Here is a 14,061-nt window from a genome sequence, read left to right on the forward strand (position 1 = left end):
TCATAAGATGATATTTGGATGGTTCAACTTTGCAATAATAATAATTGATGCTTATATTTACAAATACCGATTCACTCTAATGATGATTTACATCATGCTACATCAGGTGAAATATATATTAATTTTTTTCTTTTATTATTTACAAATATATGAACACGTATATTGATGTAATGTGTGCAGATTAACGGTAAAAATCCACCCGATACATCATTCACTTCACTGAATGTAGCATAAGAAAAAACTTTTAATTATTACTATGATGAAGAGATTTTGAGATTTCAATAATTTAGTTTTGTAGTTTATAAATTATAATCATTGGAGCGAGTGAGTTTCACTCGCCTATCAAAAACACTATAGTAATGATTAAATGAATGTTTGAATATCTAATTTTTATGTATAATTTGAATCATGTACGTTAACGTTATGTATTAATTAAGTGTCCTTATTAGAGTGGATATTTAATTTATGGTGTTAAACCTGAGGAGATCAGGAAAATAATCAACGTTGTGATTTGATAGGTTAGGGCAAAGTACCTGGTCTGCGAAACACACGATAATATCTCAAGTTCATTGAACTATTATAAAAGCAGCGCAGGTTGAGAAAAAAAAAAAAAAAAAGTAAATAATTATTGCAGATATATCATTTCCTGATTTCCACAATTCAAGTCCAGCTCTACATCCGCTCTTCCTCGCTTTCTCTCTCTAAACCAGCGCACTCAACTTGCGCTTTCTCTCTCTAAAAAACTCTCGATTTAGGGTTTTCACAGGCGCCGTTTTTGAATTTTAATCCGATCCGGAACTGGTTTATTTTCTACCTCTCATCAACATCTCCTTTCTCCAGGTAGTTTCCGGTTTAATTGATTAAATCTTTTTGGATTAATCTTTGTTTCTGAGTATTTGAATATATGTATATCTATATCTATATATTTTTATTTTTTTTGCGCTGAAGTGAAGTTTAGAAAACTGATGGATTACTGGATCTACTTGTTGGTTTGATCCGATTGACTAGCTACTACTCGAACCAAAAAAATGATGATCGATTGCGTTGCTTATGAAATGTGAAATTTTGGAAATTTGTAAGTTTTTGGTGTAAGTTTGAGGGATCGATTTTCCCCCTTCAGTTTAAACTTTTGTGGTACAATTCCCGGTGGATTCCTTCATGCTATTTTCGGCTGATTCACTTGTTCATTGATTTGATTGCTTTTGAATGTCTGTAGTCCATCTCTTTCCCATTGGAGTAGATTGCAATGACCACTCTGGTCAATAGTTTGATGGTTAAATGTGTTGGTCTTTTTGGATTCTGAAAAGTTTGACTTTGGATTTGTTTTAATTTTGTTATGTTTAGTGCGTAACGTTGCCCTGCATTAATGTACACCTAGCTTGTCAGTTCTTGTTTGAAATGATTTTAGTCGTTAGTGTTTATTGATTGTGGGAAAAAAATGGATCTTTTATCATAGCAATTGTAGCCAGGATTCTCATTTATCCATTTATCCTCTGTGCTGTCAAAGTTGAGTTCTTATGTTATTTTATCATACAACTGTGCAAAATGTTAAATATGACTTGCACTCTCACTGAATTTCGGGACACAAGAAAGGAAATACTCCATCCTATTACTGCACTGCAACTGTTGTATTCATTTATAAGTTATATTTCATGTATACAGGCTAATTATTCCCTTATCTTGCATTGTATTTTTTTAAAGCATATATATATATGTGGAAACCCTCGTTTTGCAATTGGAATTAGTTTCCATCACAAGTGACTTCTTAAAAATAGTGCTTTATATCATTACTTGGCGTGTGAACTGTTTCAGTTCTGAACTCGCTTCGGTACCTGATTCTAATTGTATTTTAATCTGCATACTTATGCTGTCAGGAAGAATATGGCTATGGAAGTCACCCAGGTTCTTCTAAGTGCACAAGCCGTTGATTCAACAGTGAGAAAGCATGCTGAAGAAACTTTGAAACAGTTTCAGGAGCAAAATCTTCCTGGTTTTTTGTTATCCCTTTCTGGAGAGCTTGCTAATGAGGAGAAGCCTGTTGAAAGCCGTAAACTAGCAGGTTTGATTCTTAAAAACGCTTTGGACGCCAAGGAGCAGCACAGGAAGTATGAGCTTGTGCAGAGATGGCTATCATTGGATGTGGCTCTGAAGAGCCAGATAAAGGCATGCTTGTTACAGACACTCTCATCTACCGCGTCTGATGCTAGGTCAACTGCGTCACAAGTCATTGCAAAGGTTGCGGGCATTGAACTGCCGCAGAAACAGTGGCCCGAGCTCATACTTTCCCTCTTGTCTAATATTCACCAGGTTCCACCTCATGTTAAGCAAGCTACCCTTGAAACGCTTGGCTACTTGTGTGAAGAAGTTGTTCCAGAGGTTGTTGATCAAGATCAAGTGAATAAGATACTCACCGCTGTGGTTCAGGGAATGAATGCTAATGAAGGTAGTATCGACGTCCGACTTGCTGCCACACGAGCTTTGTATAATGCTCTTGGATTTGCCCAGGCTAACTTTTCCAATGATATGGAGCGCGATTACATTATGAGAGTTGTGTGCGAGGCCACACTCTCAACAGAGGTTAAAATTCGGCAGGCTGCATTTGAGTGTTTGGCATCAATTGGGTCGTCGTATTATGAGAAATTAGCTCCATACATCCAAGACATTTTTAACATCACATCGAAAGCTGTCCGAGAAGATGAGGAGCCTGTGGCTCTTCAAGCAATTGAATTTTGGAGTTCAATTTGTGATGAAGAGATTGATATTTTGGAGGAATATGGAGGTGACTTTACAGCAGATTCTGATGTTCCTTGCTATTATTTTATCAAGCAGGCACTCCCTGCACTGGTTCCTATGTTGCTGGAGACACTTCTTAAGCAAGAAGAAGACCAGGACCAGGATGAAGGTGCTTGGAATCTTGCAATGGCTGGTGGAACGTGCCTTGGTTTGGTTGCCCGGACAGCTGGGGATGACATTGTACCACTCGTAATGCCATTTATCGAAGCAAATATAACAAAAGAAGATTGGAGGCATAGGGAAGCTGCCACTTATGCATTTGGTTCCATACTGGAAGGTCCTTCACCAGACAAGTTAACCCCTATTGTCAACGTTGCTCTGAATTTCATGCTCAGTGCTTTGACTAAGGATCCGAGTAGCCATGTGAAGGACACGACTGCATGGACTCTGGGAAGAATATTCGAATTTCTTCACGGCGCAACTGTTGAGACTCCCATTATCACGCCAGCGAATTGCCAACAGATTATCACGGTTCTGCTCCAGAGCATGAAAGATTCTCCAAATGTGGCTGAGAAAGCTTGTGGTGCTCTCTATTTTCTAGCCCAGGGTTATGAAGATGTGGGCCCAACATCACCCTTGACACCTTTTTTCCAAGAAATCGTTCAGTCCCTCCTTAACGTCACTCACAGAGAAGATGCTGGGGAGTCCCGACTTAGGACATCTGCCTATGAGGCACTAAATGAGGTAGTTAGGAGCTCTGGTGATGAAACAGCTCGCTTAGTGTTGGAACTTGTTCAGGTTGTCATGACTGAGCTGCACAATACACTCGAGGCACAGAAACTTTCATCTGATGAAAGAGAGAAGCAGAATGAATTACAAGGCCAACTCTGTGGGTGTCTGATGGTTATCATCCAGAAATTAGGGGGGTCGGAGCCCACTAAGTACGCCTTGATGCAGTACGCAGATCAGATTATGAATCTTTTCCTACGGGTTTTTGCATGTAGAAGTGCCACTGTCCATGAGGAAGCCATGTTTGCCATTGGTGCTCTTGCTTATGTAACGGGTCCCAACTTTGCAAAATACATGCCCGAATTTTACAAGTATTTGGAGATGGGTCTGCAGAATTTCGAGGAATACCAAGTTTGTGCTGTCACTGTTGGTATTGTGGGGGATATCTGCAGGGCATTGGAGGATAAGATTCTTCCTTACTGTGATGGGATAATGACCCTGCTTCTGAAAGACTTGTCGAGCAACCAGTTGCACCGGTCTGTTAAGCCTCCAATCTTTTTGTGCTTTAGTGACATAGCACTAGCAATTGGAGAGAATTTCGAGAAGTATTTGATGTACGCCATGCCCATGCTTCAGAGTGCTGCAGAGTTGTCGGCTCACACATCAGGAGCTGATGATGAAATGATAGAATACACTAATCTTCTAAGGAATGGAATCTTAGAGGCATATTCCGCGATATTGCAGGGCTTCAAGAACTCCCCTAAAACCCAACTCCTGATTCCATATGCACCTCACATCCTGCAATTCCTGGATAGCATGTACATGGAGAAAGACATGTTAGTGTTATTATTATCAGATTAACTTTTTTTTTTCTTTTCTTTTTTTTAATTTGAAGTCATCTTTTTGATTGTTTTCATGTATTTGGTGACAGGGATGATGTTGTGATGAAAACTGCAATTGGCGTCCTTGGAGATCTAGCGGATACTCTTGGAAGCAATGCTGGCTCTCTTATCCAGCAATCACTGTCGAGCAAAGACTTTTTAAATGAATGCCTGTCTTCGGACGACCATTTGATTAAAGCATCTGCTGAGTGGGCCCGGTTGGCAATTAGCCGTGCCATATCTGTTTGAGGCAGTCTACAACTCGCTGCATTATTACTTTACCTGCATGCATATGGTCTGTGTCGAGTCAGGGTCCAGGTTTAGACATTTAAGTCGGTGTCATGTCGGATCATTTTGCCATTTTCATACAACAAGAAGCCTTTTTACTTCTCGTTGTCACTAACTCATGCATCAGTGTCGTTGGGTCCGGTTCCTTTCTTTTGCCATGGAGGTTGAAGGGGTTCCTGGAGATAGTCTGGGCCGAGAATTCGACGACTCATTACTGGTGATTGGTTAGTGGAAGGCGGGTGGTTGATTTTTTTGCTGAATGGAAAAAACCGTTGTACTGGTAATGAGATGAGCCCCCGTTTCGTCTTTTTTGCTGCCAGCTTGTTGGGCGTAATGCTGACCGTACCAGAACGACAATTTTGGTTTTCAAGATACTTGAACCAGCTACTACCTCCGGCCCGGCATCTTTTTTTTTTTTTTTTTTTTTTTTTTTCGTTTTTTGTAATTTATTTCTTAATTATACATTCTTTTTTTTTTTTTTGAATATTTAAAGGTCGGTCTGTGTGTTGCATTGGTCCAAACCATTTATTATCACAGTCGGGTTGCATACATTGTCATTCATGTCCCTTGTTTGAGGTGTTTTCAGTTCCTTTTTTCGTTGTCCGATTAGAGTCGAAACATACTAACCCCATCTTGGAGGGACTTTTGGTGCTGCCGGTAAAAAGAGTACAGGTTTTTATTATTTCTTCAATCTTTGGATCTTTTTTCTTTTCTTTTTGTGAAAGTGTAATCTATTTGGTTTGGAAGCTTCCAAGTTTGGGTTATATATATATATATATATATATATATATATATATATATATATATATATATATATATAATATTGTGATGTCATGAAATAGTGATGACATTGAAAAGATTGAGAAATAAAGGATTGAAGAATCTCTTGTTGCAAAGGAAGAGAGCATATGCCATATTGATATTGAACAGTAATTTAGTGACCTCCACATCATATTGCTAATGCTTGCTGCTGCATTTAACTCTGCACTGCACTCTTTGTGTGTGCATTTATAGATGGTCATGTGCAAACTCTTTAGAATTTATTCTCCGACGTTCTTCACCTTATCTTTCTCGAATGGCAATAGATATTAAATGTTTCGGTTGGGTAGATATTTTCGTTTTTCTTTTTTCTTTTTTCCTTTGTTCGGATGAGCAAGCTTTTAATGACTTTCCGAACCAAATCATTTAGTAAGAAAAAAAGTTTATTATTCTTATTATTATTAATATTTTCTTTGTTTTTAACTTTTGGTAGTGCTGCCACTAATGGTTCTCAAAAATTCAAACCATTACAAAAAAGAAAAAAAGAAAACTGGTATTAATTTTCTTTGGTAGGCCACTGTCCATTTCAATGTCCTACGAAAATAAAAAGTGATTAAAAGCCGAAATAAGAGGATCGGAGAGCAGCATTTTACTGTAGAGGTGGAGTTTTGGTACAATTTATTTACAAAGTCAATTTGCACTCACATATTCAAGGGATTTTGATATATTTTTTTTTAAATATATATATAAATATGTTTGGTTGAAACAATTTTAATTTAGCATGAGCTATTTGCCACATTGAGTTATAATAAAAAAGATTAATTCAAATTAAAGTATAAAAAAATATGATAAAAATGTTGAAAGCCATGCAAAGTTTATTATGTGCCCACTATTTCGTGTAAATTGAAAAATTGATGTAACATGCAGTTGACTTTTACATATTGGTAATGCAGCAAAACCATTATCATTTTTATCAGCTGCTATTGGGTGGGGTTGGCTGCCGCACCACCACCACCACACGCCCAATTTTTCTTGCTTATAAATCCACCCCCTTCTTTCACCCCCACTCTCCAAATCTTGAAAACCATAGTTTTTTTTTTCAGCTTTTATTTTTTATTTTTTATTTTTTGCAAAAAAAGAAAAAGAAAATAAGACCATGAATCCTAGGATAAAGCTGTGTTCTGTTGTAATTTTCCTCTTGCTTATCTTCCTATATGCAGGTGATTAATTAAGCTGAATCCCATCATTCAAGAATATTTTGTTTCTTGTCAAAATCTATATAACATTGGACGAAAACAAAAATTTTCTGATGTTTCGATATTTTTCGATTTTCGCAGGTACTAATGAGTTCGCCGGCATTAGTACTAAGAACCCTCTCCGTTCGTTTCACAAGGTAAAATTTCCATTTGTCGATTCGTTTGTTCTTTTTAATTACACACCGACAACTGAAATGTGTGGTTTTACGCTTCTTTCTCCGATGAATATATACTTTTTTTAATTTTAATTTTTTTTCCCGTAGGTACGATCCGAAGCACATTCAAGAAAGCTCATGGGGTTCGGAGCATTACTAGATTACGATTACGCGGGCCCCAATCCGAAACACGATCCGAGGGGGAAGAAAGGCGGTGGTGGTGGCAGCAAGAACCCTTAACATTATTATTATTACTATTTAATTTAATAAAAAAATTTATTGCATAAGCTTTAGATTTAGATATTAGTAGCATTTACTTTGATCTCTCTACCAATAATACTAATTAAGTGCAGAAATGAAATGAAATGTAATAACAAGTACTTAATCTTACGTAATAGATTGTACGAGAACTTAAATGGAGTACGATGCTTTACAACGAAAACTATACTACAAAGCCGTTATAAGCGTGTCGTCTTTTTACAGAGAGAATCGGCTGATAATTGGATGCAAAACAAATATACAAAGCTATTTACAACTATATATATATAGTCGGACATTTGCTTGTTCACGATGAGAGCAAAGTCGAAATCCATATTCCGAGTGTCACTAAGCTGATTGTAGCTAGAGCTTGACCAAATTCATAAACCGAATTTTCTTTCTGCACCGGTAAATTTCGCCAATCCGTTCGCCTGTCCAAAGTTTAAAAAAAACACGAGAAGCAGTCAATAATAGTAGAATACTATCAAGCCTTGTATGTATGTATATGTGTATATATGTACCCGAGATCAGCTATCACAATGCTGATGTTATCTTGTGAACGTCGGTTCTGCAAAACGACGATATAATTTTTTCATCTTTTTTGTAAAATTAAATCGAATAATGTTTTATCGTATGTGAGAAAAAAAACAAGAAAAAAAAATGTGTTTTATTACCAGAGCCATCTGTGCAAGAGCTTCGGAAGCCATCTACGGAAAAACGAAACAAGTTATTGCTGATGGTTCGACAAAATAAAAATAAAATATTTTTTTTATTACATTAGTTACCGAGCAATAGTTTTATTATTACCTGAACATCTCCGTGTTCTCGAAGGTGATTTCTGATAAAGTTGATAGCATCGGAGCTGAAACAAATGACGAAGAAGATCACGATTTTAAAATAAATAAGTTATACGCGGTCACTCAATTAGTACATCGATAAATACGGAAACCACGGTTTATTTAATTTTAACCTCTTAATGTAGTCCCACAATCCATCAGATGCTAACACTAGAAACTCGGTATCCGATCCGAGCTCTACTTGAAAAACATCGGGGGTAGCAGTAACCAAGTCCGCTTTAAATTTTATGCTGACAAATACAAAAGACGACAACATTTAAAATAAATAAATAAATAAAACACGGTGTCGTGTAGCAACTTATATACTCTTTCGACTTACCGAGAAGCAAATTTTTCAGTCCATAGGCCTTCCTCGACTCCTTTTCTCACCATCCTTCAATTTTCCACGAAAATAAGAACCATCAGATTCAACACATACGAATAAACTTACATTTTTGTGAAGAGAAAATAGCTTACTCGTTCTTCTTCGTCTTAAATCGCACGTCGCCAAAAGCACGTGACACAGATAAGTCCCCGCAGATTCTTCCATCGACAATCTAAACAAACGGATATAAAAAGATTTTCTTATTTTAAAAATTATTATGTATTTCCGAAGGCTCATTTTAGATAAAAACATACCCATCCACCAGCCTCTCTAATTCGCCTGATTTCTTGTAGAGAAGCTTTATTGTTTCCGTACGGCCGATGCGAGTCGGTCAAGATTTCGGCTTTCCCAGAGCGTGACAGAGCCTTTTGTATTTGTGAAGCAAAACAGATTAAATCGAGTTTTGCTAAAAATGAATTTATTTAAAAAAATGTTATTACGTAAGCTTACCACGCATGAATCACCGACGTGAGAAACGAAAAGCACATCGTCGCGGAGGAATGTGGCGGTAGCTGTTGAACCTGACTCTTCTTCTTCCCCGTTCGACTCAAGCCTTTTACCGAAAATAAAATCTTCATTACAAAAAAAAAAAAAAAAAGAATCCACACAGCATATATATATAATTAATTGTATTGAGACTGACTCGAAATTCGTTACCATTTCGAGAGTTTTTCGTCGGCTCGTTCGAAAGCCTCTTGCAACGCTTTCTTGATTGCGTTAAAATCCTTCCCTTTCAAGAGCTGCCCACCTTGTAATGCAGCCATACATTCTCTGTATAGTTCATCTCTACAATAAAGAATACCAGTAAAAAATATTAGATTAGGAGTCCAGTTATATTGCCCCTAGTTCTTGTAAATTACCGCCACCCCTGAGATATGATCAAATTACGAAAATACCCTTCATGTTTGGATAATTACAATTAGACACTCAACTATGAATCTTCTCACACGTCGACCCTTGCACTGTCAAATTTAATGAAATATTCTACATTATGTGGAATATTCTCCAGTTTGTACTCGTTTTATGCTAAGATGTATGTTTGCCCCATTCGAGCCCCACATTCTGAAACAAGATGATCGTAAGATGTGTTTCTTGCCTTGTAAAGATCAGATTGTAGTGCATCAAAAACTGTATTTTTGCACAAAGCGAGTACAAACTCGAGAACATTACACGGAATCTAGAAGATTCTTTAAATTTGACACCATAAAGGTGGACGTGAATTCAACAGCAAGTCGAAATCCATCTCAACAACTTCATCAAACACACACACACAAAAAGGTAAGAAAAAAAAAATCCCATCTTTTCTACAGACAAACCTGAGGAATTGAACAGAAGAGAAACCGGCATGGCCATCGAAAACAGCGGCGAAAGAAAACCCGTCGAGCGAATCGGACTGAACGACGACGACGTCATCCTCCATCTCTTCGCGGGCCCCCTTAAGCTGAACCGACCCCCATCGGATACCGGACACACTTCTGAACGAAGAAGGCGACGCGCCGTCTATCGCAATGGCGGAGCAGAGTATTCTCCCCTCTCCGCCCTTTACTACTATGTTGTTTTTGGTGGTTTTATTGGAATTATTATTATTATTATTATTATTACAGCTGGAGTTGCGGCGAATCTTGTTCAGCAGGAATCTCTGTAGCTGTGGGCTGCATAACGCCATTTTTTTTTCAATTGATTGAAAAATTAATAAATCAAAGTGAAGGAATTTTGTTTTGGTGTTTAGTTCTTCATCAGATGATGTAATTTTGATTGGTTGAGGTTTGTTTAGTGAAGGAGATGATAGGGGAGGAATGGAAAATACCTCTAACTGAATTAACGGCTTAGATTTTGTAGATGAAAAAAATTTAACATTTTTATATATAATTTTTGTTTTTCAAAATATAAAGCTGAAATTACAAAAAACTCCCTAAACTTAGGATAACGAATAACACCCCACACCTATTCGTAATTATCAAAAATACCCTGAGGTTTGTGTCGTCTTAACCAACCCCTTAGAATGTGACTTTTATTTCTCACCTATTTAACAGAAGATATAATAAACTGTACACATTTTCTGTTAAAAAACTCGATCAACATTTAATCATAGGGGGAATTTGGTTATTACGGATAGGTGAGGGCGTTTTTTGTTAATTAGCCTAAGTTTAGGGCGGTTATCGTAATTTAATCCAACTATAAAATGAAATATATATATGCTCTCACGCTTTTAGCTGCGAACACGACTTTAGTTTATACTGAAGTTTCAAAACCCAAAACCCAGATGCTCTACCAAAATCAAAAGCCCTAACCGCCGTAGCCACCGCCACCGCCGGCTCGACCGCCACCGGTGTTTGTTGCGCATTTCATTAGATTCAGCGTCGTTTATTTCAACCGTACGTAGTTGAGAAAAGAAAATGGCTTGTCTGCATTACGGAAAAAATATTCTGCGGCGGAGCTCGATGCACCACCCGTTGTTCTACGCGGCTCAAGGCGTGCGGTACCGGAAGCTGGAAGTTATTCTGACAACGGTTAGCACCCAATTTTCACCGTCTTATTATGCTCATCTGAGTTTTTGGATTACTTATTATTATTGTTCTGTTTTCCATAATTTCTTCGGTAATTTGATTTTTTTTTGATAACTGCGTGTTGTTCGTGATCTAGACGATTAATAAGCTCGGAAAAGCTGGTGAGACTGTTAAGGTTGCGCCGGGGTATTTCCGGAATTATTTGATGCCGAAGTTGCTTGCTCTGCCAAATATCGACAAGTTCGCGCATCTCATTCGCGAGCAGCGTAAGGTATTTTTCTGTCCAACTCGCTAGGGTTACTATTTCCAGAATTTTAGGTTATTGAAGTGTCCAGATTCCCGTGATTTTCGATGGCTGAATGTGCGTCACTGCCAATCTGATTATGTTGTTGTTATACGCTTCCTTTAGTGATTATTTTGTTTGAGTGTTAACTTAATCGTTCATCAAATCTGTTATTCACTGGCATTTGCCTGGGGTTGAAAGAGCTGCACATATGTTATGGGTTTCTGAAGTCGTATTAATGGGAGTCAAAACGGTTCGGTTTGTGATCGTTTGTACGAGCAAGGCTTGTGTACCTAGTAGCGTATTTCTCTGCCAATGTGGCAGTGACAAGATCAATGAATAAATCGAAGCAAAATCTCAATACCTTGTTATCCTCTAAAAGTTTGGTCACTTATCTTGCTTCCGCGTGTGCGTATGTGTGTGTGTGTGTCTCTCTCTCTCTCTCTCTCTCTCTCTCTCTCTCTCTCTCTCTCTCTCTCTCTCTCTCTCTCTCTCTCTCTCTCTCTCTCTCTCTCTCTCTCTCTCTCTCTCTCTCTCTCTCTCTCTCTCTCTCTCTCCCTCCCTCCCTCCCTCCCTCCCTCCCTCTCTCTCTCTCTCTCTATATATATATATATATATATATATATATATATATATATACATTGCACAGACAAAATAAGTTCATTTGCGTAATGGAAATGGATAAATGGTCATCTAGTGAAAATATTTCTTAGTCCCTTTTCTGCTCTGTTTCTCACAAGTATTTCGTACCTTCACATAAATGTCTCTGTGTTTATCAGTTAGATCTGAAGCGTATATTTCGATCTGCATTTAGATGGTGATGATTACTTATGCAATCTTTTTCACCAATTTCTTTGATCAGATTTACCAGCCCGAGGAAGTTGAAGAGGTTAAAGTAGTTTCAAAGTCGGAGGAAATCAACAGTAAAGAGTATGAGTTTGCAGCGAATCGCCTTGCTAAAGCAAAACTGGTTGGTATTTAAAATTTTAAGCTTTAGTCTGCCAGATGGTATGTCTTTTGACAAAAGCAAAATGCTCAGCTTTATTTGAAATTAAGTATGTAAGCTATATTCGTAAGAAAAGATTACTACAATAAGATTTTGTTATTGAATAGTAATCAGAATTTTGTCTTCAATGCTGTCACTGAATCCATTAAACCTTTGGCCAGTTAATGTCATATCATGATTTTGTCAAATTTTGAGTAAAAAAATATGCAATTCAAGTTGAAGCTCGTCGTTTAAGAATCTCTGTTTATAATTGACATCTGCAGTTCCTAGTATAAGGTCCATAGGCAAGTTGTTGAGAAATGAAAATGGAGGGAAAAAGCTTTTTAAGTTTTCATTACTGGTTATAACATGTTACTTCTCAATCGGTTTCTTTCTCATGAACTCGTGTTTCAAACTTTCAGAATATAAGAAAGTTCATCATAGAGGGAAAAGGCAATGAAGTGCGTGAACCAGTGACCAAAGAAGAAATCTTAGCAGAGGTACGTTTTTATTGTATATTTTTATATTTTTTTATGTATTAGAATTTAAAGAGGAGACTGAATAACTTTTCTTTGCAGCTTAGAATTGTAGTTTTTTTTTCAGTTGATGGTCATCTCATTTCTATCTATAGTAGATATATAACACTGCACTAAAAATTGTACTTAAGTTGGCTTGTTACTCGTTAGGCAAATGATATAAGTGTTGCAAATCCAGTAAATGAGATGTAAACGATTTTCCCAGTGGTCACAGCTTAAAAGGCCTTCATTTGAAGTCGAGCTTCCCCATTTGGTCCATCGATAAACCATACACATTCTCTTAACAATTTTGTTTGTTATGAAGTATCCTGGAAAGTTATAAGCTAAACTCGGTTCGGAAGATAATAAGGAAGTTTAAAGACTCTAAGTTTGCTTCTTGGGAGTGGAAATATCCTTCAACTCCTAGACTTCTAAGCTTGCTTGCTCATAGGCTATCTTGTTAAATCACCTCGTTGTTTAGGCTGATAACAATTAAACCGGATAATTATCTAAATATGTATAAAAAGCATCAGCATCCACGAGGGGGTTGCCTACTAGTTTGTTGCTATCTTTAGTAATGTTAATCAAGCCTTATGCAAAACCTAAATAAACCAAATCGCTAGAACAAGATTTCTCATTATTGTACAGATAATTCCACTTTTGCTGTTTTTGGTCCGATCTGTATGTGAGCAAAAACTGCTTTTGACGTTGTAGCCTTTTCGTTGTGATTCGTCCAACCGTAGACAGTGTCGGTTTTCTTTGTTACTTGGGGTAATACTTAGATGATGACAAATCTAACGGATCCCCTTTTTTTTTCTAAAACAATCAGATTGCGAGGCAACTTCAAGTGCATATTGAACCTGAAAATCTGCATTTACCAACTGCTTTATCCTCTTTGGGGGAGTACAAGGTGTCACTACGCCTCCCAAAAGCTATACCTAAGCCAGCAGGCGAGGAGTGGGTCCTCAATGTCAAAGTTAGGAAAAGGTGAGGGACTAATCTGCAGCAGATAAAACGCTTCAATGATCAGAATTATGAACAGATTAAGCCTTTTAAGGATATTGTTTACGAATTCACGTCTTTTTATTGCGAGTCAGAGAGCGTATGATCTCAGCATTCGGTATTTTGTCCTCCAGTAGTAGTATAAGTGCCTATTTGATGATAGAAAATGTAAAGCTTTTTGTTGCGCAGTTTTCGAATGCTCAAATAAAAATACTGTCCTGGCTGAAGTGCAATTTACGTTCCTTTTCGTCTTTGTTTGGTGTGGCCTAATTTGTACCGTCTGCTCGTTTTAGTCCGCTTCGATCAACAACTATGAGTATATGTTTATGTTTTACAAGAACTTAATGCAATTCGTAAAATTGAATCTTGATATTCTAACTTGTCGTTTATTTATTTAATTGTTTTTTCTGTGTAACTACTAGATCAAATTAAAAGAAAACGTAATATTTGTTCTTCTATGCACATTCGGTTTACTATGTAGCACGCAAA

The 14,061-nt window shown here is 37.3% G+C and overlaps 4 protein-coding genes across 6 annotated transcripts; 3 read left to right on the forward strand and 1 right to left on the reverse strand.

Annotated features, from left to right (window-relative positions):
- The first annotated feature begins 611 nt into the window (after nucleotides 1-611).
- Nucleotides 612-5,322, forward strand: LOC105977635 (ARM repeat superfamily protein). 2 transcript variants are annotated; one of them, XM_013002965.2, is made up of 3 exons: nucleotides 612-840; nucleotides 1,875-4,298; nucleotides 4,394-5,322. In XM_013002965.2, the coding sequence occupies exons 2-3, from the start codon at nucleotides 1,882-1,884 to the stop codon at nucleotides 4,590-4,592; spliced, it is 2,616 nt and encodes an 871-aa protein (XP_012858419.1). In that variant the 5' UTR covers nucleotides 612-840; nucleotides 1,875-1,881; the 3' UTR covers nucleotides 4,593-5,322. The 2 variants fall into 2 exon arrangements, with proteins under 2 accessions (XP_012858419.1, XP_012858420.1); XM_013002966.2 differs by having other exon boundaries at nucleotides 613-840; nucleotides 1,879-4,298.
- A 1,128-nt stretch (nucleotides 5,323-6,450) lies between these two features.
- On the forward strand, nucleotides 6,451-7,221 carry LOC105977875 (hypothetical protein). The gene is made up of 3 exons (XM_013003263.2): nucleotides 6,451-6,610; nucleotides 6,728-6,783; nucleotides 6,910-7,221. Exons 1-3 carry the CDS (start codon nucleotides 6,547-6,549, stop codon nucleotides 7,039-7,041), a joined length of 252 nt encoding a protein of 83 aa, XP_012858717.1. The 5' UTR covers nucleotides 6,451-6,546; the 3' UTR covers nucleotides 7,042-7,221.
- Nucleotides 7,170-10,111, reverse strand: TAP38 (thylakoid-associated phosphatase 38). Its single transcript, XM_013003261.2, has 11 exons — nucleotides 9,597-10,111; nucleotides 8,938-9,066; nucleotides 8,731-8,833; nucleotides 8,535-8,645; nucleotides 8,373-8,452; nucleotides 8,236-8,289; nucleotides 8,030-8,146; nucleotides 7,867-7,921; nucleotides 7,734-7,766; nucleotides 7,581-7,627; nucleotides 7,170-7,490 (listed from the first exon to the last, which is right to left on the reverse strand). Exons 1-11 carry the CDS (start codon nucleotides 9,944-9,946, stop codon nucleotides 7,367-7,369), a joined length of 1,203 nt encoding a protein of 400 aa, XP_012858715.1. The 5' UTR covers nucleotides 9,947-10,111; the 3' UTR covers nucleotides 7,170-7,366.
- A 386-nt stretch (nucleotides 10,112-10,497) lies between these two features.
- On the forward strand, nucleotides 10,498-13,825 carry LOC105977938 (Ribosomal protein L9/RNase H1). Of its 2 annotated transcripts, XR_016031747.1 has the most exons (6): nucleotides 10,498-10,790; nucleotides 10,924-11,058; nucleotides 11,933-12,040; nucleotides 12,478-12,555; nucleotides 13,400-13,672; nucleotides 13,713-13,825. XR_016031747.1 is itself a non-coding variant. In XM_013003337.2 (5 exons), the coding sequence occupies exons 1-5, from the start codon at nucleotides 10,677-10,679 to the stop codon at nucleotides 13,559-13,561; spliced, it is 597 nt and encodes a 198-aa protein (XP_012858791.2). In that variant the 5' UTR covers nucleotides 10,498-10,676; the 3' UTR covers nucleotides 13,562-13,825. The 2 variants fall into 2 exon arrangements, 1 of the variants encoding a protein (XP_012858791.2); XM_013003337.2 differs by having other exon boundaries at nucleotides 13,400-13,825.
- Nucleotides 13,826-14,061: the final 236 nt, after the last annotated feature.

Source organism: Erythranthe guttata, chromosome 6 (assembly GCF_056151865.1).
Source record: "Erythranthe guttata isolate IM_541 chromosome 6, IM_541, whole genome shotgun sequence".
Taxonomy (NCBI): domain Eukaryota; kingdom Viridiplantae; phylum Streptophyta; class Magnoliopsida; order Lamiales; family Phrymaceae; genus Erythranthe; species Erythranthe guttata.

What these genes read in the sequence shown, in the direction of transcription:
- LOC105977875 (XM_013003263.2), top strand. Translation starts at nt 6,547, where the DNA reads ATGAATCCTAGGATAAAGCTGTGTTCTGTTGTAATTTTCCTCTTGCTT. An exon ending in GCTTATCTTCCTATATGCAG is followed by an intron (nt 6,611 to 6,727) that starts GTGATTAATTAA and finishes CGATTTTCGCAG; the next exon opens with GTACTAATGAGTTCGCCGGC. An exon ending in CTCTCCGTTCGTTTCACAAG is followed by an intron (nt 6,784 to 6,909) that starts GTAAAATTTCCA and finishes TTTTTCCCGTAG; the next exon opens with GTACGATCCGAAGCACATTC.
- TAP38 (XM_013003261.2), bottom strand. Translation starts at nt 9,946, where the DNA reads ATGGCGTTATGCAGCCCACAGCTACAGAGATTCCTGCTGAACAAGATT. An exon ending in ACTGAAAAATTTGCTTCTCG is followed by an intron (nt 8,147 to 8,235) that starts GTAAGTCGAAAG and finishes TGTATTTGTCAG; the next exon opens with CATAAAATTTAAAGCGGACT. An exon ending in TTGTGGGACTACATTAAGAG is followed by an intron (nt 7,922 to 8,029) that starts GTTAAAATTAAA and finishes CATTTGTTTCAG; the next exon opens with CTCCGATGCTATCAACTTTA.
- LOC105977635 (XM_013002965.2), top strand. Translation starts at nt 1,882, where the DNA reads ATGGCTATGGAAGTCACCCAGGTTCTTCTAAGTGCACAAGCCGTTGAT. An exon ending in ATGTACATGGAGAAAGACAT is followed by an intron (nt 4,299 to 4,393) that starts GTTAGTGTTATT and finishes ATTTGGTGACAG; the next exon opens with GGATGATGTTGTGATGAAAA.
- LOC105977938 (XM_013003337.2), top strand. Translation starts at nt 10,677, where the DNA reads ATGGCTTGTCTGCATTACGGAAAAAATATTCTGCGGCGGAGCTCGATG. An exon ending in TCATTCGCGAGCAGCGTAAG is followed by an intron (nt 11,059 to 11,932) that starts GTATTTTTCTGT and finishes TTCTTTGATCAG; the next exon opens with ATTTACCAGCCCGAGGAAGT. An exon ending in AAGAAGAAATCTTAGCAGAG is followed by an intron (nt 12,556 to 13,399) that starts GTACGTTTTTAT and finishes TAAAACAATCAG; the next exon opens with ATTGCGAGGCAACTTCAAGT.